The 26,874-nt window shown below is 40.4% G+C and overlaps 2 protein-coding genes across 2 annotated transcripts; one reads left to right on the top strand and one right to left on the bottom strand.

The window, feature by feature from the left end:
* Window positions 1-58: 58 nt before the first annotated feature.
* Window positions 59-22,867, top strand: chordc1b (cysteine and histidine-rich domain (CHORD) containing 1b). The gene is made up of 11 exons (XM_047017483.1): window positions 59-302; window positions 810-859; window positions 956-1,012; window positions 1,194-1,354; window positions 1,641-1,744; window positions 1,838-1,896; window positions 1,991-2,061; window positions 2,182-2,287; window positions 2,485-2,604; window positions 2,860-2,922; window positions 21,916-22,867. The coding sequence occupies exons 1-11, from the start codon at window positions 239-241 to the stop codon at window positions 22,087-22,089; spliced, it is 1,029 nt and encodes a 342-aa protein (XP_046873439.1). The 5' UTR covers window positions 59-238; the 3' UTR covers window positions 22,090-22,867.
* On the bottom strand, window positions 22,566-26,004 carry tyr (tyrosinase). Its single transcript, XM_047017482.1, has 5 exons — window positions 25,165-26,004; window positions 24,728-24,944; window positions 24,312-24,459; window positions 24,047-24,228; window positions 22,566-23,898 (listed from the first exon to the last, which is right to left on the bottom strand). Exons 1-5 carry the CDS (start codon window positions 25,981-25,983, stop codon window positions 23,633-23,635), a joined length of 1,632 nt encoding a protein of 543 aa, XP_046873438.1. The 5' UTR covers window positions 25,984-26,004; the 3' UTR covers window positions 22,566-23,632.
* Window positions 26,005-26,874: the final 870 nt, after the last annotated feature.

The following is a 26,874-nucleotide window of genomic DNA, read 5'->3' on the forward strand; positions in this document are numbered from 1 at the left end:
GACTTATAAAGTGCATGTGGGCTGGTGACCTTTATTTTGAAAATATGTTATGACGTCAACCGGAAATGATTGTCTTGCAGGGACCATCCATGGGACCATCCTGCTATGAATTGCTAGCATGATTTTTAGTCTCGTCTTTCGGGCAATTCAGATGTAACATTTTCTTCTAATCTTCATAAGTTAATCGTTTATTAAATTCAATTTCTGTTTGTTATTGGTTAGCTAGCAAGCTAGTACTATGTCGGTTTTGTGTTACAACAAAGGATGCGGGCAACGCTTTGACCCAGACAAGAACCCTGATGGTGAGATGTCAGCTAACTTTGTCTAGCTACCTTGTTATCTTTCCCGGCTGTATTAGTAGCCGTTCGTTGGTGCAGGTTTAGAAATGTCTATCTGCTAGTCTAGCTACCTCGTAGGAATGGTTAGCTAACAAGCTAGCTGCATTTTTCTGTGAATGACAAAAACTAGTTTGTTCTAGAGGTTTTTGTCAATGTGTGTAGTACAATGATGTACATGTCGCTACATGATAGTTCAAATCATGTAACCTAGTAGGACATGATCTTGGGGGATCTCCTTAAAAATTCCCTCGCTTGTTGCTAGTGTTGCAACTTACGTGCTTGTGCAGCTTGCTTGTTCAAAAAAGTAGCAGCTAGTAGGTTACTTTTCTAGTTTTCAAAAGCTTACGCTAACATTGTTGGCTACAAAAAGCTATTTAGGCAATGCAAACAAGGGCATTTATAACTTGTTTGTCAGCAGAGGTCAACAAACAGAGGTATCGTAAATTATATGCATTTCTGTCTCGTTCCCAGATGCATGTACCTATCATCCAGGAGTGCCGGTATTTCATGATGCTTTGAAGGTAAATAAAAATTGCAACTTTTAAAAGTGGTTCAGTACATAAGTGTAATTCTCAGTCTGAGTAATTTTTGTACGTTACCTGTCATTTTTTCTCCAGGGTTGGTCGTGTTGTAAAAGACGGACGACAGATTTCTCAGACTTTCTCAACATAGTGGTACGTAAAGGATGTTGCGATCCTGCAGAGCCATGCACATTTACTCAACATATAGTATGTATTGTTGAAATTGTTGCACTTCAAACAATGTTTTTCTTTCCAGTTTACCTGCTGTCGAGACCTGTATCTAGTGTCCTCTATTTTGGTACCTTATATAATGTATTGGGATGTCTTATCCTAGGGCTGTACGAAAGGCCCACACAACAAGGAGAAACCTCCGGAATCAGTAAAGCCCGAGGTGAAAACATCAGTCGACAAGAATAACGCTGAAGACCTGAAACCAAAATTCAATGAGTTTATTATTTCTGCACCTAAGCCTCTGGAGTCCATATGCAGACCAAGGTAGGTATTTTCTTTCTTGGCTGCGTTAAATAAATTCAAATGTCAGATACTGCAGACTTGTGGAAAACCAGAAACGGTTCTTTGCTAATGTAGACACGTATTGTTGGTAGAAAGGTCATGTATGAAGGCTTGTGAAGGCTTGTTTTGTTGTCTTAATTAAACTGGGTGGGCCATTCCCTTTGCTTTATTATAGTATGTTGTGTTTCTTACCTGGTGAGGAGACTAGTGTTTGACTGTGTGGTTAATGTTGGTTTATTTACTGTCCTGTGTTCTTTTACTGTTCCAGTGCAAATGAGCCGGTGGTGAGAATGCAACAGAAGATCTCTGCCTCCCTCAAGCAAGCTCTGGAGAAACTGAAGCTTTCTGAGAACAACACGACTGAGATGAAAGGTGACAGTACACACACACACCTCCCCACCACACACACCCATTCATCGTCATGATTTTCTTTCAGTCTTCATATCTCTTTTTCCCCCCCCTCAGAGGAGGATGGAAATGAGGTCAAGATTGGAACATCCTGTAAAAATGGAGGTTGTACCAAGGTACTGTCACAAGATGTTGATGTTGTGCTTGTGAGTGTAGCTCGACTGCTGCTTTGTGGGTAACCATACATTCGGGATTGCATTTGCTTCTCAGAACTTTGACGGTCCCGCCAGCAACGAAGAGGTCTGCATGTACCATGCCGGAGTTCCCATCTTCCATGAAGGGTCAGTGTTAGCTCTATATCAACGTCTTAGGACTGACGTTCCCTCAGAGATGTGGACAAGAGCTCAAAGTCCAACTTATTCATGTGTAAACCCCCCCCCCCCCCCCCTCCACCACCCAAGGATGAAGTATTGGAGCTGCTGTAAGAGGAAAACCTCAGACTTCAACACCTTCCTGTCCCAGGAAGGCTGCACTAAGGGAACACATGTCTGGAAGAAGGAAGACACGGTGTGTGTGTGTGTTCTGTCAAATATCGTTGATAAAGCTACATGTTCTCATTCAGCTGTGTAATTGTCTAATGTTTACTAATGCTTATTGGGCAGTCAAATAAAGAAAATATTGCTGGATGACTTACTATACATGTAAGCGGAGAGGTCTTTGCTCATGTAATGTTTGTCTACACCTCCCTCCCCCCCCTCATTCAGGGTAAGAAGCTGGTTCCCTGCCGGTTTGACTGGCACCAGACAGGAGGTCAGGTCATCATCTCCATCTACGCCAAGAATTCCATCCCAGAGATGAGCTACGTGGAGGCAAACAGCACCATGGTGAGGAACCAGGTTTACATGAGGAGACCACGAGGAGAAGAGCTCTCTTCCTCATTTGTTTGTTATTTTTGAAGGCTACAATAGGAACTTAGCAAGAATTTGGAAGAATTTTCCAGTTTAGGAATCTTAAAAAATATCAACAGCATTGTTTTGAGAACCTAGGTGGGGTTTGAGTATCATATTTTAGCATTTTCTAGCAGATTATGATGTTGAGGATTGTTGCTGTTTACAACTAAAACAGTTTGTCTTTTCCAGCTCAACATCCACATTATGTTTGAGGGCGAGAAAGAGTTTGAGAAGAACATCAGTTTATGGGGGGTGAGTAGCAACTGAAAAACCTTCCCATAGACTTTTGAATTATGAAAATGATTGGTATACCTTGTGTTTGTTGCAACAAACAAATATATAAGGAAATATAGCTGCAAGCAGCAGCGAGGTGGCCAAACAGTCAAATGACCCAGAGAACATTTTAGACATTCTCGGAAGAGAGTAACGAGTACACGCAGGAAGTTTGGTGTGAATCCATCAAAGATTTGCTGAGATACAACCCAACTTCCTGGTAACTGGCTTAACTGTACATTTTGATTGGCTGTACCGGGCAAACCGTTTCGAAATCAAAAAACCATATGACTGCTTTTGTGAAGCTTGGTCTGAAGATAATCTCTGCCAAATTTGGTGAAGTTTGGAAAACATTTGTAGGAGGAGTAGAGACAGTCATTCAAAATGGCGGCCGCATCAATTTGGCTGTTATCACAAGTTATTATGTGTCACACACGGGATGTCCCTGGATAGAGGAATCACTTAATAAAGGCAAACAAATCAACAGTTATTGGACAAAACAAATTTTTGCTTCCTGTGGCCACGCTCAGTGATCACATGACACCAAATTGTTTGGACATCCTCAGAAGAGGGTTCCGAGTCAACATACCAAGTTTAATGTTGATTTCTCAAAGAGTTGCTGCGATATTATGAGGCAACTTCTTGTTTGGTTGCTTTGTTGCCGATTTGTAGCCACAAACATAAGATGTTCTAACGATTTCACTAACAAGCATATGCATTTGCTATACTTTGTATGAAAGCTTAGGTCCCCTAGAATTCAGTCGTGTGATTAATTTTACAGTAAGTACATGTATTTGAGATTTCCCTGCAAAACTGACCAGCTAGCTTTGTTAGCAGTACAACTTTAGCTTCTTGTTTATCTACTTGAGGCTCTAGTTATTACATCAGGTCTCTGCTATTAGCCATAAACAGCAAATGTATGAGTGACAAATTGTGCTGTAATAATAAATAGTAAACAACTTTTTCATTGAGGTTCTTGGGTACAAGCTTTATGCAACTTGTTAAAAGTTACAAGATATGTTGTGCACTAGTAATCTTCCCTCCTATCTAATGGCAATTAGAAAGACGCATCTATAAAATAATTTGATTGCTGCGTTGTTTCAAAAGCTTAACCATTTAAATGCACTTCAGCAGTTATTTTGCTCACAGCCATGCCCATACATTTGGTTATAATCTTGTATCTATTAATATCATACATCGAGAACACTAAAATATAGCTAGTTTATCTCTTATTACACCCTTTAGTGATACGAGCAGACAAAAGGAAACTTCAGTGTTTTTTTTTTTATTATTCAGCGCCTTCAGTCAGGGACGCAGATCCTTAACTTTGGTCGGAGGTCGGTGCAAAGTAAATGTTGGCCCACAACACTCGGACCTCTTCTTTCCATGGTCAAAACAAGGATAATACAGGTTCTGATTCCGTTTTCTCCAGCTGTTATGGCAGCCACGAACTGCACAGTTCATGCTGGGCATCTCTATTAGCCTTAAATTAGTACCAGAGCCTGTTTAAGACATTCTCTTGTAGTACCGTTATAAAGCGGAAAGTATCTAAACTGGAAATGAGAATACGCGGATGGCCGCGCCCATCGTGACTTCCGGAATAAGGTCATATCTATGCTACACACTGCCAGTGGGAGAACTAGTCCGACTCTGAGGCTAACGTCGAAACAAGATGCGGTCTCACTCCAGGGTTTTTCCTGGGTCAAAATGGGTCTTCGGTGCTATATAAAAATATATATATATTCTTTTTTTTCTTTTGTCTGATCAATGTATTTATTCCCAAGTGTTTTGCACCCCCCCCCCACACACACACACACACACACATATTTTCGTCCTATTTTCCCTAAAGCAATAAAGTTATAAAGTATGTTTTAAATGGCATAAATGCTGCCAATTAATAATTGACGTAACAACTTATTGTAAATGGTCAATAGCCTAGCCTATCGATTAAGGTAGGCCACTCTGAAGCATGTACACTGCCTGCTTCATTTGATCTTGATAGGCTAAGCATTCTGTAGCAAATATTAACAATATACCCACTTTTTATTAATTAAAACTACTTCAGCATAATAATGCACCTAAAATACAAACCTGAGAAAGGGCAGCAATCACTATCAAATCAACAGACGTGCCACAGATGTGCAATTTAGCTAGCAGGGGAAGAATACAAACAACGAAAATCACCAGTTAACTTGATTTATATTTGCAAGAACTATAGACTTATACAATAACGATCTTAAGAACTGACAACATAAGTTATACGTTCTCAAGGGCGCACACGCGCAATCTTAACTGCGGTGTGAAGCACGTGTCCGTGCTTCCGACATGCACTCACTGCTGATATACGGACTAAACTTTTGTACAGCCTGATTTCTAATACCGTGACGGCAGAAATGTAGCCATAGAAGAAACACTGCACTATATGTTATCATTCCAGGTTAAGAATACCAATGGAGGCTGTGTTTGAAATCGTAAATCAAACTTTTGTCAGCATTTTGAGTGGAAATGTAATTAGCATTTGTAGGCTACAGGTGTACTATTCGTGCACGTCGGGTTGGCCCTCGCAGCGGAACGACAGTTTAGTGGCCGCTCTGTCCATTCGCGCACCTCACAGTTGCGTATTGATCAAACAAGAACACACGCTTATCAACTTGATTATTATTGATCAAAACAGAACAAGGGTTCGGCTGTAGCCTACTTGAAACATACTATTGAGAGAATATTCGCTGACATGCATTGCACGCGTGATGAACACAGGTTTTTTTGCCTTTGGCGCTCGGGATTTGTCATTGGCGCTTGGAAAAACGGCTTTGGCGCGCGCCCAAATTTTCTCTATGTAGGAAAAACCCTGCACTCAAATTCCAAGTTTTACACAAATCCCAAAAATATGCTGACCCGCTGGCTGTCTTCGCAATCGCTATATCTTTAGCTTCAGAATTTGAGTGAGACTGCGTCTCACCCAATACATACCATATAGATATATATCTATGGTGTGTACTGTCTTCGATGCCACAGCTAAACTTTATGTCAAAAGAAACATTCTCATATCCAGCGCTAATGTCAAACTTATTTACGTTTGTATCCACCACCTGGCTGTCTTCACAATAATCAGATCGTCATAACATTGCCCTCCTTCTGTTTTTTGGTTTAGAATTGACCGAACTATAAAATTACGAAAATACTACTAAGACTCTTTCTAGCATGTCTCACGGGTGATCCGCACTCACTCAAATTATAAAGACTTTCACAACCTAAATCAAAAATCCGAGATTGCAGTTCCACTCGAAATTGCTTACTCAACAAAGCCCAATGGTTGGTATTTTTTGGGGTTGGTATTTTTCACTCATAATCTAAACTCCAACTTGCGTGCTATTCTAATTCATTTTCAATGAATGATTGTGTATTTGTGAATTGTGAATTAACTGTATTTTCATCGAGACAGGAGCACCTATATTTATACCAATAATGACCGATATTGTAAGTCCATGAACCCAAGTCTGCACACTTGTCCATGACACCGTTTTACACAAACTACAACAGTGACCTTAGAGAACTACAACTCTGTATTAACTTTTCTAACACGCCCCCGAGCATGGTGCACTGTGGGAAGGCCAGCGGTAAGAGCGTTAGAAAACGCTGCAGTTTGAATGCACCATAAGACTAGGCGGTCTCACAGGCGTTTTTTAATTAAGCCATAAGCCCCAAGAGGCCGTGGTTTACGCTGATTTTAGAACAGGTAAGGGGAGTTGTTAGGCACGACGCGAAGCCTCTTGGGGCTTATTGCTTTTCTAAAACTGTTACTACAAATATTTGATATGGTTTCATCAATAAAAACAATTAAAAACGAAATAGTTTAATAATAAACCGTCAGTCTTCCGCTGCTACAAAGCATAGTTCCTACATAAATCGTTGCCACGCAACAGCCAGATGGACATCTTTGCCGTCTTTTTCAATTTGAAATATTCGATGCGCAGTAATATGGAATGTTAAAGAATGTTATGAGGACAACCTGTTAGGTTATGCTGGATTTTACAACGGCATGGAACGGGATACAGCCAATCACAATCAAGGATGGGAACAACCAGTTTTAGAATGATATTTTTACAACTGATATTTCAGTATATTTTATATAAAAATGCATACTTATTATATATAAAGATTACATAGATTTAAAAGCATATCTTTTTTGCTGTTCATTTACAACTCAAAATACTAAAAGTAAAGTGTCTGACATAGTTGTCTTCTCATTTCCCCTGCAAGAGGGAATGTTGGGCAGCCTCATAGTAGAATACATTTGGCAGACCGGTGTAAAATTTGACCTAATATTTATGATTTAAACGTCCTTTTACGTTTTTCCCTTCTCGTGATATTTTCATGCATTTATCCTACTCATATTGCATTCATTCATTAAAAGCTCACTGGTAGCGATCATTGTCAGTAACAATGCAAAAGGTGATGTAGCCCTGTGTGGAGAAGCTGCCCCGGTAAATTGTACTACTACAGAGTAGGCTACAGTACTAGACTACTGCTGTGTTCGTCTTGGTAGCGATTGCGTTTGTTGAATTCGATTTAACGTTCCGTTGTAGCTACGGTTTAGGCTGAATTAATTTTTTTCATGACAGATTCACAAAGTTTAGGCTGTGGCAATGAAATTAATGTTAGTAGTCAGATAGTTTCACCTGTTGAAAGACGTTTACATTACATTTTTTCATTTAGCAGACGCTTTTATCCAAAGCGACTTCCAAGAGAGAGCTTTACAAAGTGCATAGGTCACTGATAATAACAAGATAGCCCCAAAACATTGCGTGTAGCCAAAACATGAAGCACATATCGTGAACAACCAAAAATAAGTGCCAAAGGAAAGAACCATAAGAGCATGTAGTTAGCAAGTTACAATTAAACAACATAATTCTCTATACGTGCAAGTGTACCTGTAGAAAAGCAAGCAACAGTAAAAAACAAACAAAGAAACAAAATTGAAAAATTTTGCAGCGAGTACAACAGTTTAAATCAGTTCCCACTAACCAACAAAAGCAACAAGTCTCTAAGCAAGAGTCATTGTGATCCTTGAGGAAACTAGCATTGGGTCCAGCAAACCATTCTTGAGTACTGTTGTACTCCCGGAACCAGTGCGTCTTGAGCCTTTTCTTGAAGGTGGAGAGACGGTCAGTGTCTCTGATGGAGGTGGCGAGTTGATTTCACCACTGGGGGGCAGGAGAAGAGCTTGTGTTGGGACTAGGCGGTCTTGCGGTGGGACCACCAGGCGGTTGTCTGAAGAAGACCGTAGGTGGCGGGTGGGGGTGTAAGGCTGCAGGAGAGACTTGATGTAGTCAGGTGCAGTCCCGTTCACTGCTCGGAAGGTCAGTACCAGGGTCTTGAATCTGATGCGGGCCGTGATGGGTAGCCAGTGGAGGGCGATGAGGAGCGGGGTAACATGGGAGCGTCTGGGTAGATTGTAGACCAGGCTGGCCGCTGCATCCTGAATCCTCTGAAGAGGGCGGGTTGCGCATGCTGGGAGACCGGCGAGCAGCGAGTTGCAGTAGTCTAACTTGGAGAGGACAAGTGCTTGGACAAGCAGCTGGGTGGAGTGCTCAGACAGGTATCTCCTGATCTTCCGGATGTTGTAGAGGGTGAATCTACACGACCGGGAGACTGCAGAAATGTGGGCCTTGAGGGAGAGCTCGTCATCCATGGTAACCCCAAGGTTCCTGGCAGAGGATGAAGGGGTCACCGTCGCAGATCCCAGGGTGATTGAGAGACTTTTGACTTAAGTAAGCCTGTGAAAGACTTTTTTGATTTGATGTCACCATTTGACTTCCTAAATAGCTGTGTGGAGATGTTATTGTTTCTTAGCTAATACAGTGTGTATCGCGTAGGCCAGTGGTTCGGCGACCCATATTTTTTAAATGACAAACCATCGCGACCCAGATTATATGAAAAGGGGTGTTTGCAAATATACCATTTCCCTCTTGTTATTATTTATTTCTTCCTTTATATCTACTTTAGTTTTAACAGAATAATTTGTTCTAATTGTCATCAGTAATAATATACGCCACAGCTGTCCTGCTAATGCATGCACAGTCTGTGTTTGATGTGATGCTAGTTTGGAAAGAAAGATAGGTACTTCCACAATTAATGCGAGCTCGCGCAAAAATTTGGGGCCTTTATTTGAGCGCAAAATAGTTTTTGAGCTTTATGTATAATAAACATAGCTGTTTTTTCATTGGTAAAACCTTGTCTAGTCGAGGTGATGTCTTTTTGTTTAAAATTTTCAGCCCCAACCTTTCGTTTCTTAGCCTGGATTTCCATCTTTGAAAAATCTGTTACGCACTTACGCAGGCATCAGAGAGCTTTTGCGAACTAGCGTCCGTGGAGAAGCGAACTTCTGATGGGGTGGGCCGACTGCTTGCCTTTACGTGATTCCTCAAGATCTGAGTTAAGTCTCTTAGTGATAGGGTCATTGCCAATATTTCTGACACTGACGCTTTCTCTGTCAGTGGTTGAGTACTGGCCAGGCTACATGCGAGAAGTAGCGGTAAGCAATCAAAAGTGCCGGGACGCTTAAGAGTAAAATGTAGAAGTGCCGGACTGCGTACTAGTGAGTACCGGCACCGTTCGAGGACTGCCTATGACAAAATAATTATGGAAATATATTCGCCGAACCATTTTCATCCCCTGCGACCCACCCGTGGGTCGCGACCCAGACTTTGAAAAACACGTAGGCTACAGTGTTGCAGTGAGCTGCACTGGTTTGAAACCACAGGTAATGATAATTTCACCAACAAAACGTTTACTTGTACTCTAATGTCATAATAAATCCTACAACGAAAATGTATTTGTGAGGAATGTTTATTTTAACGATTGAAAACAAATGCATCATAAGCCACTGTAGTATGTGTTGCCCGGGCAACAGAGGCTAATGTCATGATGCTAATGCTTCAGTGAAATAGTAGACTACTGCTAAGGAAGAATTCGAGTGGCACTGTGTAGATCTGAATAGTCAAGGGATATGGTTTTAATACAATTTATTAGACTATACAATTACATAATCAAAGCTTTGCTGATCAGTCTCAACGAAGGAGGTGCCATCCACACAGGTCGTTCGCAGGAGTGATGGTCAGCCATCACACATGCACTGCCTTATATAAACTTAAGATCAAATGGCATTCTATAAGGTCAATCAATCAATGTAGCAAACTCTGTGATTGGCTAACTCAATTTGGTGACAGTTTGAAACAATACATCTCCGGTGTGTCCCAAAGTTCTTTGATGTCACAGCTCTCTCCAGAGCAGTAGATAATAAAGCTACAGGGGTTGACCAGTCAAATGGTCAACTGTCCTTTGTGTGACCATCTTCAAACAATACTTTTAATTAACACAAACAATGAAACAGGACACAGTCCTTCTAGCCAAAGTTCAGAGCAACTGTCTCATTGACCCCTTACAGTAACCAGAGGACAGAAGGCCATATAAAATGCTTCACCCATCCCCCAGGGCAAGCTGCCCACAGAGCCATCAGCACCTCACATTCCTTTGAACTCAAATTAATTATCTTTCCTTCCTGTCTCTTACCAATGAACATAGAAGATTATAGATTTCATACACATACATCTATGCATATGACCAAAATTTCCACTACATTTCCATTCTTTTTTTAATTTTTTTTTTAAACGACACCATAACTCAAACAGTGCATTGAGAAAAATAAAAATCAACATCAAAATAAGTATGCAATGCAACTCAGTAAAAAACATCCATACCGAATACAAACATACACAAAGCAAATGTATTCCCATCAATCTAAACATACCATTATATTTAGAACATAAGACGCAAACATATTAAAATCTTCTTCTGTAAATCTGATTTCATACTATCATCACATTGACCTCTTCTTCCATCTTCAGTTGGCTATAGGCAATCTTCTTTCAGGCAGTGTAGTCTAGTCGAACCAATTGCAAACGACGATCAAATTGCTCACAGCAACTTTCAAAGAACTGCACTATGCGCACAGACTCTGAGTTTTCCTTAGTACTACGCAGAACGCGCATCCTCTCCTTCCGTCTCCAGGCAAGGCGCACGCTCACAATGGTTAGCGTGTATCCACGTTGCTCTCCCCTCGATCCTAACCGCCGAATTTGTCGTCAGGAGAATCTGGTATGGCACCAGGACTTGCGTTTCAGGTCCTTCACTACGATCCAGTCCCCTGGTATCAAATTATGCAGCGGTCCAGTCACCGGAAGAAGAATAACCTCCACCTGCCTGTGAATCTCACACAAAGTACACTACAAAGGGTTGCACAGTGATAAACAAGCACATTCTCACAAAGGTCAGTTAAAAAGTTAACTGACTTCTTGTCGTCCGACTTCATCTTCAAGATCCCATTTTCTCATTCAACTGAAGTAATTGACACAATGTTGACTCCTATCAACTCCAAAATAACTTCCTTAACCAAGTGTGACCCATTATCATTATGTATCCTCAAAGAAAAATCTAATTGAAGAATGATCTAAATTACCAAAGCTGGCCACTGAGCCAAAATCTGCTAGAGAAGTCTAAACTTACCATCCAACAACCATTACAATATCACATCTCCAAAATATAACCCTAAAAAATCCATCTATCAATACTCAAATAGTTTCTCAAACCTTAACTTTGAAGCTTAACGTGTTAAATTCCTTTTCCCATATTACTTGTTCCACATATGAGTCTAACACAATGAATATGCATTCATTACAAATCCCCTTGTATGTTAAAAATAATATATCACACAAACTGTAGAGGCATGATCTTTCCATGTGTTAACTGAGCAAAATCTCAAGATAAGTGTTATGCAGACCATACAACCTCCATTTCATTCTCATATCCTTCCTTTTTCCAAAACGCATTTTCTTGTGGATTAATCCAATTCTCCATTCCACCATTCCTTTCTCCATTTGTCTGCTGCATTCTGTAATTCTTGTAAAATATACTCAAACAAAAACACAATTCTCTGGGTTAAATACAGTCAAACATTTTCAACTTAGCAGTATTTCATCAAACCCCCACAATCTTACCACAGAGCCAAACTTCTGACGCTAAAGTCATAAAACCATAAAACCCCCATAGTCACTTTCTGTTTGGATCAGTCAGTCATAAATTACTAAACGTCATCTCTTCCTCTCTAAGAAGCCCGCGCTTCCCTTAAAGAATCTGTGACAAATATTGCAACAAAGTCACACAACAATTTTTCTCAAAAGACTCCTGTAAACCCAAATTTGTTAAGTTAAGCTTATCAGAACATGGCAACACCATCTCAGCACTTCCTGTAAACATATTTTAACATCAAAACGTATTCTAGTTAGTTCATCATTGCTTGCAGGCAATCAAGAAACCTTCTCCAGCTAGTTTCAGCACTAGCATTTCTCTGTGAGAGTGAACCCCACATTTGCATACAGCAAGTTGTTCTACAGGTGAAAATAAGAAACTCCCTGTTTCCATACCTTTCCCAAATGTATATGTAACACCAATGATATATTTAACCATCAGCTAATGTGTTTAACTCTTTTCCCTTTTATGAATTGACAAGCTTACACTGAAGCAACCAACTTTTGAACCAATCTTTAGAGAATCAAACTATTTTAGAAAACAACCAAATTAAGAATAACCTCAACTTTTAATCTCTTATTATCTTTTCTTAAAAACACTTTAGGAACCGTTCAAATTACTACCTTTATATTTGAGATTCTCTTCTATTTTTTGTATTTAAATTCACCAAATCAAATCTCTCTTTGTCCAAGACATTAGGAAAACCATCCTCTACCCCAAATCAGAATTTAATCTGCATGATTCCAAAATGAAACATAAACCATCAAATGTTCTTACAGTTTTTCTCGATTGCTTTGGCTCAATTCTTGAAACAGAAATGACATTCTCAAAGCTCCACGTGCATTTAGCAAAATAGCCTATATGGTTCAGCACAACTACATAGATCACCTTCAAAAGGTCATATCTCACCCAAAACAGTTAACTCATGCTTCAAAACCAAATCATTTTCTCATATAAATAGTCAGTGCCCTCAAAATGAAAAGTTCCTTCTCGATTGCTTTGGCTCATCGCTCGAAAAAAAATGGAACATTCTCAAACCTTTAAATACATTTGCCAAAATAACCCAGATGGTTCAGCAAAACACCATGGAACACCTGCAAAGGGTCATCTCTTTCCTAAAACAGACAACTTATCAGTCAAAACTAAATCCTTCTCTCATACAAATAGTCAGTGCCCCCAAAATGAAAAGTCCCTTTGGCATTGTGTAAACACTGCAGGTCAAAATGTTTAGATGTTTTGTCAGTATGGCATTGGACCTTAGAAATATCCCTCATGTGCACTGTGCTACAGTTACTGTAGTAGATGTTTTCTTTCCAGAATACAATGTGTCTCAATCTGCATTTACAGTGTAAATGTATTCATTTAGCAGATGCTTTCATCCAAAGCGACTTCCAAGAGAGCTTTACAAGAGTGCATAGGTCACTGATCATACAGTAACAACGCGATAGCCCCAAACATTTCGGGTAGCCAAAACATGACGCATACATTGTGAAAAACCCAAATACAGTAAGTGCCAAAGAGAAGAACCATAAGAGCATGTAGCCAAACAAGTTACAACTAAACAACATGAACCTCAAAAGTGCAAGAGTGCACCTGTAGAAAAGCAAGCAACAATACTGTAATGTATGCTTCATGTTTTGGCTAACCACAATGTTTTTGTGGCTATCTCGTTGTTTAGGATCCTTGACCTATGCTCTTTTGTAAAGCAGACAGCTTGGAAGTCGCTTTGGATAAAAGCGTCTGCTAAATGAATACATGTAAAATGTAAATGTGCATCAAACAGAAAAAAGATTACAGTAATTCAAGAGTAACCTACAAGGTTTCACATCACATATTGCACTTACACTGCCATGGAAATTGTTACTGTAATTGCCATACATCATGGTTACTGTTACAGGAAATGTGTACAGCACAATATACTTTCATACAATAAGCACATCAAAACTAACATTATGTATAACCTACACTAGTAGTATGAGTAACCACAGTAAGTTTCAGGCAAGTGACCCCCTCCTAGTCAGAGTTGCAGTGGGTGCATTTCATGGCAAGAAGGAAACACATACAGTAAGAAAGTAAAGCAAAGCTGGAGTTTCACTAGTTGTCGTCCTCACTGTCTGTCTGGCCACAGATTTCATTGACATCACATCTGATGTTCTCCCTTACGATGCAAGAGGGGAAGAATTGTTGTTCATGCCGCAACAATCCCCTACACTTATCTGCTGTGACATCATCACAAGCAGCATCCATTGCCTGGAGCAGGGACCCCTGGTTTTGAGCCCGATGCTCATAAACCCTCCACCTCCATGCAGAAAAAACCTCCTGGATAGGTTTAAGGAATGGGGAGTTAGGTGATATGAGCACCATTAGCATTCTTTGATGGGCAGTGAATCCTGATGAGCGGGTGACTGTAGAAGCTTACATTGTCCCACACAATGACAAATGTAAGAAAGTGAGGCCCTACCAAACCCCTCTCATGTAGAGGGATAAGATCGAAGTGCAGGCAGTCCAAGGACACCAGGAGTGTCTGGGTATCGTATGGGCCAAGAATAGGAATGTGGGTGACTACACCATTCTCTGAAATGGCAGCACAAACAGTGGTGTTTTCCCCGAGCTGGCCTGGGACAAGCTCTAAATATTTGATGGAAGGATTTATACTCCTGGATAGCTCCTGTCAGCTAACTAAACTTACTGTGTGATTGGATGTGTCCCCTTGTTTAGTAAAATTCTAGTTGCACCTGACAATGACTGTAAGCAGATGATCCAAGAGATCCATATTACAGTATATACCATTATGTTTTTCATGGTATTATGTGACTGAAAGATTTTGACAGTGGAGTGAACTATTGTGCAGGTGATGATGTACACAAGGAAATTATGCCAATATGTTTTGCAGAGAACAACCACTTGACTGAGAAATAACAGTCAGTTTAGACCAGCAAGATATTTTCAATTGATAGTTAGCCTAATTGAAGGCAATTATACCTAACCATTTCAAAGATGTGCAAAATCATTTGAAATGTGTGCAAACTTTAGGCAATTGCACTTGTCATTTACAAGGATGTGCTAATACAATTGCAATTTGATTAAAGGAATGAACAATTCCAATCTGTTTTGAACAAGTGCCCAGCGGTTTGGAGGTTTGCACGTGTTGTTTTGAGAATGTCATTTCTGTTTCGTGAAATGAGCCAAACCAATTGAGAAAAACTGTAAAGTAGCCATTTAACCAAACTTATACCCCTCTATATTTCTATATAGGTTAGATAGGTAGAACTTCATAACTTGTTTTGGCTGCAGTCCAAAACAGGCTAATTAGCACACACCATCATAACCACAATTTATCAGACATAATGAGTCTTCCCAAATCATTTCAAACCCAAAAGTTATAATAACCCTCTTCATGCACCAATACCACAATAAAACATCCTCATCACAGCCTAACTGTTCATCCCAAACATTGTGACAGGCTCTGATAAAACACCCAAATAAAACTTAAAACCATATTACAATCAAACTCAAATAAAAGTACATTGTAATAATTTTCTCGTTCTCATTTCAAAACCAAATTACATCCAAAACTCTATCAAACTCTTAAAAACCTTAGATTTTACTTTTTTTGACTTAAAATGTTTGCCCATATACTTCTTCAAAGCATATGCATAGTTCCTTTTTCTTTTTAAACCTTTAAATTCACAATTTAACAAAAGTAACATAACCCCATAAAACAAAACCTTGTTCTTTAACTTTTCAAATGTCTTATCAAAGCATGTAATACAGAATACTCCTTTGAATATTCTTATATGTACCAGCCAAAACACCCTTAGCATGCGTAATGCACGGATCTCAAATTTCAAATTGGCGGACCAAAACCCCCAAAATTAAAACATTTAACTTGACTATTTTGTAGTTTGTATATGGTTTAATGTAACACTTCTCACTTTTACTCTTAGTTTTACTCAACTCAAATAAACATAGCTTATCTATCAGCGCGCGTTTTAAACTCGAATCAAACAAGCGCTCTGGGACAGAGCAAAACTCTGAAACTTTTTCTTTTGACAACACAGATGGTTGGCGCTTACCTTCTCTTCACTTATCACCTCTAAGATTTCAACGTAACGGGACTCTCGTTTTAGCCCCACCTTTCTCCATTTCTCCTCGGAATTTCTAACACATAAAATGTACTCAAACAAACAAAAACCTTGTTAACAAATGTATCAAAATACTCATCACGTAACATTTTTCAAAAGTAACCAAATCAGTATGTAAAACTCGCTCCAAATTCATCTATTACTCTAAATTTGCGTTTTTGTCATTTTCTCAAATTTACATCTGCGCATGCGTCATACGCTTCCCATCCTGGATCTCAAATGTCAAGCTGTAATTCCTTTACTAGCCTGTACCCGCCGCCATCGCTGTTGAGTCTGTCTGTAAATTTGTTAGCTACAAATGTCGCTACCACAGTTGCAAATTCCACTTCCTGGACTCTCCTCGGTCTCTGGACAGCAAAATGCACTATCTCCATGTTTTCGTTGTTAGCCATTAGCTAGCTAACAAAGTCACAGCTTTGATCTTTTCCTCTCAGATCCCAAAGCTATCCTAACAATTTGTAACAGACTTCGTTCAACAGGCTGGCCTAAAACGGAACTAAAATCATATCAACCTTTCTAATCACGTCTTCATAACCCTTTACATATTTCTTTAAACAACCATCACATCTGTGAACTTCCCACACAAATGAAAATAAAAACCATCAATTGCTTCCATGTCAATGGATATCTAGTACGCACATGTTACAATCAAATGTAGATATTACAGCAACCTCATTCACATAACACAAAACCGAAGCAACATTTCCAGATAAATTCAATACGTAGGCCTAAACAAAAATATACCTTAAACAACATAAACTGACATTTCCGTTTGAACACATAAAAACTTTCTATAAACGTTTCAATAACCTTGGATTGTAATTCTTTGAATGAATATCGCTTTCGTTGCCAAAACTGGCCTTTACCAATTATCTGACCCAAGAACCGAAATTTAGCAGCGCAATAGCCTACTAATCCAATATCGAATCAAGCTCATAAGATAGAAACTCGGTCTGTACATGACATGTCCAAATGAAAAGTATGCCAACTCACAATATTTTCTTAACTTTGACAAAGAAACAGAAACACACATGTGTTTTCAAACCAATACATTTCTCTTTTCAACGTCAAATTCTCTTTAGACGAGTGTATTTTTTTTTTTTTCTCTTTTTTTTATATCACTCATGATGCTGTGGGCCACTGCACGCAGAATGAGCCGTTAGACTCAAGCGAATTCAGCCAAAGAATTAACATTAGCATTTTCAAAAACAGACTGTCTCCATCCTCAAAACAAATCAGACAGATGTAAAATCTAACATCAAATAAAGCTACAGGGGTTGACCAGTCAAATGGTCAACTGTCCTTTGTGTGACCATCTTCAAACAATACTTTTAATTAACACAAAAAATGAAACAGGACACAGTCCTTCTAGCCAAAGTTCAGAGCAACTGTCTCATTGACCCCTTACAGTAACCAGAGGACAGAAGGCCATATAAAATGCTTCACCCATCCCCCAGGGCAAGCTGCCCACAGAGCCATCAGCACCTCACATTCCTTTGAACTCAACTTAATTATCTTCCCTTCCTGTCTCTTACCAATGAACATAGAAGATTATAGATTTCATACACATACATCTATGCATATGACCAAAATTTCCACTACACTACTGTTTCCGAAAGTAGATATATTTTCTTATATCACTTCGCAATTGTTTTTCATATCACAAAGTAAAATGGGTGCTTCCACTGGAACGTGACATTGGCTAGTGGTACGTGACAGCGCCTCTACTGGCACCTAGTGGTACGTGCCAGTAGCTAATGGTACATGCCAGTGTCTCCGCTGGTACGTGACAGTAGCTAGTGGTACGTGACAGCGCCTCCACTGGTACATGACAGTTACTGTTCTGTTGATAGTGGTACGCAAGTGTCTCGTGGCAGTTGCATTGGGTGTCTTGCAGCTTTTGTTTACTGTCGTGCCCCGCGGCCATTTTAGAATAGGATAACAGGCTATAAACTTTTCATTTTTAAATATAAGTTAAACTGTTTGTGCTAACAGACTCCAAACCGTACTTTTGACGTCTCACTACAAGCTTACCATACAAAGTAGTCAATTTCGACATTGTGTTGGTGTGACTGTAATGTAAAGCAGACTTGTACACACGTAATGACTTCGCAAAATGCACATGAGCCACCGTCGTAGACTATCCTACGTTTCTAATGCAAATGCATTATTGTGTTATCAGCGCCTCCTAGTGACGGGGTCTATATCATTAATTGTAATAATTAAAGTCAACATATAGGTTGCCTGCATTTGCAGTCAAGGGGTGTCATTTATTTACATTGTTCTTAATATGAAAATAATGAAGAATTGTTTTGTTTCTTTAAAAAAAAAATTTTTTTATGAAATATGAATGTGATTATAATAATAAAGGGTTTGAGTATATATTTTTTTCCGAGACACTGTTAAATTGCAGTTCCCTCAGTCAACACAGCCAGGTTACATTAGTTTTCTTTGTTTACAAGCATTTCTCTCAATAAAATAAGAATCAACGAAAACCATTAATATTTTCAATAAAAATTATGTATTTGAAAACTGAAATGATTAGGAATTATTTAATTACTGTGAAAAATAACGCTTTAATGCGTTATGATTAAATTACAGGATTAATTCGTTATTTTTGTTTAACGCATTTAACGTAATATACCCACAATTCCACCCAATCAGCACATTCTGGATGAGAAGTTCATGCAAAAAACTAAGATGGAACATCCAATAAAACCAAAGTGAAATGCACACTCTGCGGGAAGACGTTATCGCTCTGGATAAAAGCGTCTGCTAAAAGACTGAATGCTAAATGACTTAATGTTATCGTTTCACCGAAGCAATACCAGCCTAAAGTAACCTATACCACCTTAACGTGAAGCATGCGTTGGTCGGCGAAGGGAGTTTAAGTAAAATGCGCCAAACCACCCTCACTGAACAGCGTAGGGCCCTCACTAAGTTGCCTGGCACAGTTGCCAGATGTATCGCAAAAAGCTGTAGACCAATTTATATTGTTGAGGACGAGGGGTTAACCAAAGTTTTGCGAGTGGCAACGGGTGATATGAGCATCAAGGTACCGCAAAATCAAAGACGCACACTAATGACAAAAATTCAGAAAATCGGTAATATGTAATTAATCATGATTAATCCACAGAAACCTGTAATTAATTTGATAAATTTTTTTACTCATTTCACAGCCCTAGAAATAAAACAATTCTAAATACTATTTAAATGTACAAAACACTGTAGAACTTCTATAGATTCACCCAAATACAGATCCTGAGGCAAGACGCATCTCAGCCATGTACCGGCAGACGCCGTCGTTCTTCCTGACGATGTGGATGGTGACCTTAACAAAGACATCAACAATTGAAATGCTCATCAAAACAACAGGAACATAATATATTATTCAAATTGACATATTGGCTCTGGATAAGAGCGTCTGTTAAATGACTAAATGTAAATTATTTTGACCAGGGCCAATTTATGCATATACATTACATAAAAGGTGTAAAATTAATTGACTTGATATTTCCTTACTTCAGGCATCATGACGTCAAACTGAAAATCCAGCCTGTCAAGGTCAACATCTAACTCCAAGTAGCCTTTATTTTATCAAGTAGTTTGAAATGGACACGAAATGTTAAGAAAAGATAAACATTTTCTTTTATAAAAATGTATGTTTCTTGATTGAGCACACAGTTTTCATATTAATCTGTGAAGATTATATAATATAATGTTCGGATCATTAAATGTCTTCTTGACATGTACATTATTTGAAAACAAAGGCTACTTTGGCAAACCAATGCACTATATATTCTAAAATGTAACGCGACAGTCAATAAAAATGGAGTTAGATGGTGACTGGTGATGGTTAGATGTTGACTTTAATTATTACAATTAATGATATACACCCCGTCACTAAGAGGCGCTGATAACACAATAATGCATTTGCATTATTAGAGACATAGGAGAGTCTATGACGGTGGTTCTTGTGCATTCAGTTACTCTGAGGAAAATACGTTTTTACGAAGTCAATACGTGTGTACGAGTCTACACCAACACATAATGTCGAAATTTACTACTTTGTATGGTAAGCTTGTAGTGAGATGTCAACAGTATGGTTTGGAGTCTGTTAACATAAACAGTTTAACTTACATTTCAAAATGATACTTTTATAGCCTGTTCTCCTATTCTAAAATGGCCGCGGGGCACAACAGTAAACCAAAGCTGCAAGACACCCAATGCAACTGTCACAAGAAACTTGCGTACCACTTTCAACAGAACAGTAACTGTCACGTACCACTAGCTCCAATGGCACATACCACTAGGTGCCAGTAGAGGCACTGTCACGTACCACTAGCCACTGCCACGTACCACTCCACCACTGGCACGTACCACTCCTCCACTGGCACGTACCACTCCTCCACTGGCATGTACAACTCCTCCACTGGCACGTACCACTAGCCACTGTTTTAATGGGCGGAACCAAAAAATGCCCTATCTACGTCATTTCGCCCCATCTACGTCAGATCACTGAATGGCTCCTCCTGCTGTACTGTTATTGTAGCTTACATCAGTCAGCTAGCTAGCTTCAGGATGTCTCCCACCACCCGCAATTGCATCTTCCCTGGATGCAAGAACTCCAGCTGCGTTGCAACGCCATTTAAGTTCCTTGTTGATAATGAAAGGAAAAATAGGTGGATAGATTTTGTGAAGAGCCACGCTCATGGAACGCTTCGGATAAACTCCAACAGCGGCCTCTGCGCCACTGACCATTTCACGGCGGACAGTTTTAACATGGACCAGAAGCAGACGGGGTTCACCAACACGCGGCTTTTCTTGCAGCGCGGAGCCGTACCGAGCATCGCCCCCCCGGCCGTTCATCTTCCGGTTGCACCTGGACCATCCACTGCCGCCAGCAGTTTATCACTTAGTTCTGTGTGCTTGTTATAATTATACTAGATAACTTTTCCAGAGGTATCTCTGCTATAATTAGTGCAAACTGCTAACTTGATATTAGGCTACTCGGTGTAGATTGATGGTATTTTGGTGAAATGGTAGCTAATGTGCTAGAAGTAGTTGGAGAGCTCACTGTCTGCTGTCTCTGCTGTAAATGTTTACGCCTGTGTTACAGCTCAGGGGAATATTTCATTTGTATGCATCTGTATGTTTCACTAATTTAACAAATACATTCTAATTCTGTACTGTTTTGTTCGGTTTGACATAGGGTCCATTATCTGGGTCGTAGGTAGCGTACTTGAGAGAGCGAGGGGGCCGAGCTTCAGCTCCTTCAGGCGACACGCCCCCTAGTTTCGAACAGAGAAGACTGCAGATTTTCTTACCATTTCAAAGCCTAATTTAACATACTTGTCTGTTTTTTTTCATTTGAATTTGGATGGGTAGTTAAAAACACATTATTCTGTGGTGTGGTGAACTTGAAACTTGTTTTTCCACTTTACAGGATCTTTAAGAAAAATTGTAAATTATTATTATTATTGTTATTATTATTGGTGGCCAAGCCGCGAAGTGGCAAAGCCACCAATAATAATAATAAGAAGAAGAAGACAAAGAAGAAAATGTAGAAACACTTAAGTGGCTCCGCAGCTTCGCTGCTTGGCCACCAAATATACTTTATATTGTAGTAGTTTGAATGCTGACCTCCATATTTCTGGTTCCCAAAGGCATTCTCAATGTCTCATTCTCTGTTGTTTTGTTCATAAGTATGTCTTCTCTTCTCCGCCTCCCCATTCCTTAGGTGATTGATGTGAGCAAGAGCATAGTCAACATGATGGCGGCTAAGGTTGAGATAACCATGAAGAAATCCGAGCCAATGTCCTGGGGCCGCCTTGACCTACCTCCCCCTCGCAGCCCCCCCAAGGAGAAGGAGAGGGAAGAGAGCGAGGACGATGAGGAGTGCAACGATGAATAACAACAATGCACGTTAACAAATATGTACTCTATCTACCGTGTTTGACTCTTATCACTTTAAATCCCCCCAGCTCTACATGAGTCTCTCTGTTTCTCACAGCAGTGATGTCCTAGCTTTCTCAGAGCTCCCATATTGACGCCTTAGTCCATATTTTCTGAATACTAGTATACATCTGTATCAAGGGGGTAAAGCGGGGGCTGTAATTATAATTCCAATCCAGATCTAGTCTTTAGTGGTTGGTGCTGAGGTTGACATCTCTGAATTAGGACTTCTCTGTAGTCTACCCCTACTTCTGGATCACGTCCACACCATCCCCAATGGACCAATCGCATCAACTCTTAACATGGGAGCAAAAACCATCTTCTATGTGCTGTAGTGAGAACTGCAGGTGTCAAGGATATACTTGGCACCTTGAGATTGAGCTGCTTCATTCTTTCCAATAAGTCATTTTCCATTCCACCGTTTTATGTTCCATGTTTTCGAGTTCTTTCGTTTGCATGAATTGTTGTGACAACTGAATAGATGTTGTATAACAGTTGATTGATACCCCTCCCATGTGTAATTTCTAATCACCATTCACAAATGCCCAGGATGCCTGTGTTCAGACGGTGTCAAAAACCTTTTGTCAAACACCTTTTGTCAAAGCAAGGACAAGGTAAATACTTGGTTGTGCAAAATCATACCCTCCAACGTGATTAACCTGGCATTCAAATACATGTCCTTGAAGGACCTTGTCAGCATGGTTTAAATCTTGTGAATTAAATTTGCATTGATTGTCCATTTTAATGTATGCGCTTGGAATGTGCGCGCTGTTTCCCACCAGCTGAAAATTAAAAAATATGGGGGAAGACAAGGCGGTAATTAGTCAGGAAACATTCTCTACCAAAAATAATTTTTTTACAAGCAAGTCATGTATACATTATGAAAATGATTGTATAGTTTATCCCCAAAACCCTCTTCTGCTGTGGACTTTAATTTTTCCATCACACACTTTTTTCTCAGTTCAGTGCTAAATATTTTATTTAGTACATGGTCGAAAGTTCAATGTGAACACAGTTTCAGAGACAAATGTTTAATTACTACACAGTATCATCCAAAATTCATTGTAAGAGACATTGAGAAATTCCTCTGCCTTTTACTGTAGACCATCAACCCAATACAAAGAATACCTCTTTTATCTAGCCTAGTTTTGGCTTCCTTCTGTAATGGTCAGGAGTTTGAGGATTGTTTTAACAGTGGGGTGTGTCTGGAAGAGCCTATAAGTTATTGACTGCTTGGAATGAGACCTAGTCCATGCTCCTGCAGATGTGCTCTGGCAGCCTACATTGTGGCAGAGAAGTGTTTTATCTTCATACATTTTCTCCTTACCTTTACAGGATAGAAAGTAATTAAATGAAGTGGTGGTTAAAATAATACTGCAGGCTATTTGAAATGAAATCGTCATTCGTTCAGTTGGGGTTGGCAAGGAGATGAGGGTGACATGTACCGTGGTTAAGGACCTTTGTGTCCAAGTTTCCCACCAACAGGTGGAGTGCAGCAGTCTTCACATTGCAGTCCTGTAGTTTTGGTAGGTATAACTCTCTGAGTCAGAGCTGATGATGAGGGGTTGTCTCTCAGGGAGGAGGAACAGTCTCCAGCTCTTCCCTTCAAATTGCCTAAACAAACCATGACATAACCTAGCCGCAGTCAAGGTCACTGCAGCCACGATCAAGGCAATAAGGGCCCCTAAAAGCCCAGACCCAAGCATCCAGGGCCACGCTTCTCGAACCTGCTCCAGGTAGGGGCCCATGGACTCCACAAGTTGCTGGTCTGTGAAAGAGTGAAATGAAAATGAGGAGATGGGTATGACAGAGAAAAGCAATTCAAAAAAACTTCTGAAAGGGCAGAGGCCAGAAGATGACAGGGAAAAGTCGGCAAAGTATTTGTTGTGGGCATGAACCATTTAAACCATACTCACTGAAACCCAGTAAGTAGGAGTATTCGTAGCCCAGGTCCTTGCTGGAAATGAAGAAGTCTCTGTTCCTGTGGAGAGGCAGGAATGGTACCATGTGGTACTCTCTGTTGTGGCCAATCGGAGTGTTGAACTCCGGGTAATGGATCGGATCTGGACGATGCCTCCTCAGCCAACGCTCGTAGATACTGAGGACATCAGAGATGGTGGTCTAAGTGTGTGTGAGTGTGGTTAAAATGAGAAGTGTTCTGTGAATGCACATGGGCCCTACCTGTCTACAAAGGCATGGTGCAGCAAGAATATGGGGTCATTGGCAGAGCCCTGCACAGAAGACATGGATCCGTTCATGAAGACATGGAGGGAAGCATGCATGCCCATGCGAACACTGCCTGCCACACCTGTCTGAGGGTTCCCAAAACCTGTAAAATCATTGGAGGAGTTTTAAATCAAACACCTAAAAGAACACACCAAACGGCAATGCTTTTCCTGTGGGAAATCATCTAGTTTGGTTATTTCCAACATAATAATAATAATACATTTTATTTATATAGCGCTTTTCAAAGTTCTCAAAGTCGCTGTACATGGTTAAAATAAACATAAAACAAGGACATCATATAAAATGACAGCATTAATTACACATTAAGACATGGGGCAGATGTAGTATTGCGAAGTTCAGGGGTTCCATACCTTCCAGGGTGTTTCTGAAACTCATGTTGGCGGTGCGGTCCATTGCTCCCGTGTCATAATCTGGTAGGTTGACCGTGAACTCCACCTCTGCCGTGGTTGGTAAACGCTCGGCAATGTTTCGGTTGTGGTTACCAGGGTTTCGAAGCAGTGGCCCCTCCACAGTGCCGTCACACAGCACCCCCCTGCTATTGTAGTCTGCTGCTCGAGAACACAGCACCTGCAGACCAGCCCACACACTCACCCTTACTTCCTGGGGATGTATTGGTGTCAGAAAATGTTCTTTGTGAATTTGTATGTGTGTGAGAGAGAGAGAGAGAGAGAGAGAGAGAGAGAGAGAGAGAGAGAGAAAGAGAGAAAGAGAGAGAGAGCATGGGTGCGATATATTGAATGAGTAATAGGTTACTTGTAAAGGTAACAAAGGAGCAAACATGTTATACCCTCCAGGAAGAGAAGACAGATGCTGGGCTAAGAAGGTTGGGGTCTCGTTGACTCCGGTCGCCCATCAAGTCATTGGTGCATACATCGCAGCCGCGCGCATCTCTCCAATCCCAGTACGGAATAGAGAAACTCGAGTCTCCGGTCAGTTTCCTGATGTCGTGCTCCCAATGGAGCAGGTAAACACGGTGCCAAGGGAGAAATCCAGGGGCCCAGTGGGCAAAATCTACATTGGTCCACACATTACCAGGACCCATCAACATGTTCCTTGAAACATAGTAATGCATCCACACAAACACATCATACACCGACACGTCGGCAAACATAGGGTTAGAGCCGTTGGCCATGTCTTGGTAAGTGCCCGTGAGGATCACGTAATCCGTACTGTTGGTCTTCTTGGCCAGGTTAAGATAAGATATTAATTTCTGCTTCTCGTGTGCTGACAGATGCAAAATGTTCCTTCTTAGCGACTCCCTTCTCTCGTTGCAATTAACACCAAAATAACCAAACGTGCAGTCCCCGCAATTAAACCCCATGAAATTACCTGCACACTGGCAGGTCCGGTTGTAAAAGACCAAAGGCCACTTCTCCCTGTCGTCCAGCCCGGAGAATGGATACTGCGGCCCATTGGGCAGGTCTGAGACCTCAACGTCTTGACAGAACCCGCGGCCAGAGCTGGCTCCACAAGCCGAGCCGTCTCCCTCCCAAACTGGGCAACACTCCTTTGAGCGCAGGGCCTCCTGTGTGGCGCACAACCGGGGAAACTGCTGAAAGGAAGGCCCAAGATGTAAGATGAAGCTGATCAGTATCAAAGGCCACATAGTCACCAAAGGCCACCAACAGCCTTGTGCACAACTAGTAACAGACTTGGGTTGAAAGTTTCTCTCAGACCCTGTTTCCTCTAAGTTTTACTTTTCTTCCTCCCCCAGTCACCCTCCCTCCACTGGCTAGTCACATGTCTCATAACCCCGGGGTGAAGCTTATTTTATGGCTGGCTGGTTCAGAAAACTAACTGAAATTGGTCGTGCATCCTTTCAATCCTGTCAAATTACACTCTGGTTTTTAGTGTTGGACACGCTATTTGTTCAGTTTATTCTCGTGCGCATATCATGACACAACGAGCCGTATCCTATTGGCGTAAAATATGAATTTTCTGCGACTTCAGAACAAACAATGAATGATCAGTTCAGAACTTTAGTTAATCTAGAAAGGAAGGGGGCATGTAAATGTCATTCCTGTTTGACCTGGGAATACAACCCCTTTGGAATCAATACTATCAAGTAAAAGCACATTAATTCTAATTGTACAATGCAATATATTTTAGTTTGAAGATTGTAAATCATTATGTTTGATGGTTAAGATCACCTCGTGTCGGGACCATTAAAATAACTTCGTATGCCTACAGGCCTGCGGCATATGTCACGATGTGGTATTTGGTTTAAAGCGCGGCAGATTGCATTCCTATCCTTGGGATTGCAAGTCACAGGATTCCTTTGGACTGCCGACCGCACTGGCTCTTTTGTTCTCCAAGTGCGTTATCTTATACCACATGTTTAGAACAAAAGGGACACTGTTGGCCTCTACGTATAGCCTATGAAATAACAATTACAGTTAGTTCAACTCCAAAAGTTTGTTACACACATTTTCAAACTTGTCGTTTAAAACACAAATGGCCCCAGGCATCTGCTGTAGGCTATTTGTCAAACCATAAG

The sequence above is a fragment of the Hypomesus transpacificus genome, unplaced genomic scaffold, assembly GCF_021917145.1.
Source record: "Hypomesus transpacificus isolate Combined female unplaced genomic scaffold, fHypTra1 scaffold_61, whole genome shotgun sequence".
Classification (NCBI taxonomy): Eukaryota; Metazoa; Chordata; class Actinopteri; order Osmeriformes; family Osmeridae; genus Hypomesus; species Hypomesus transpacificus.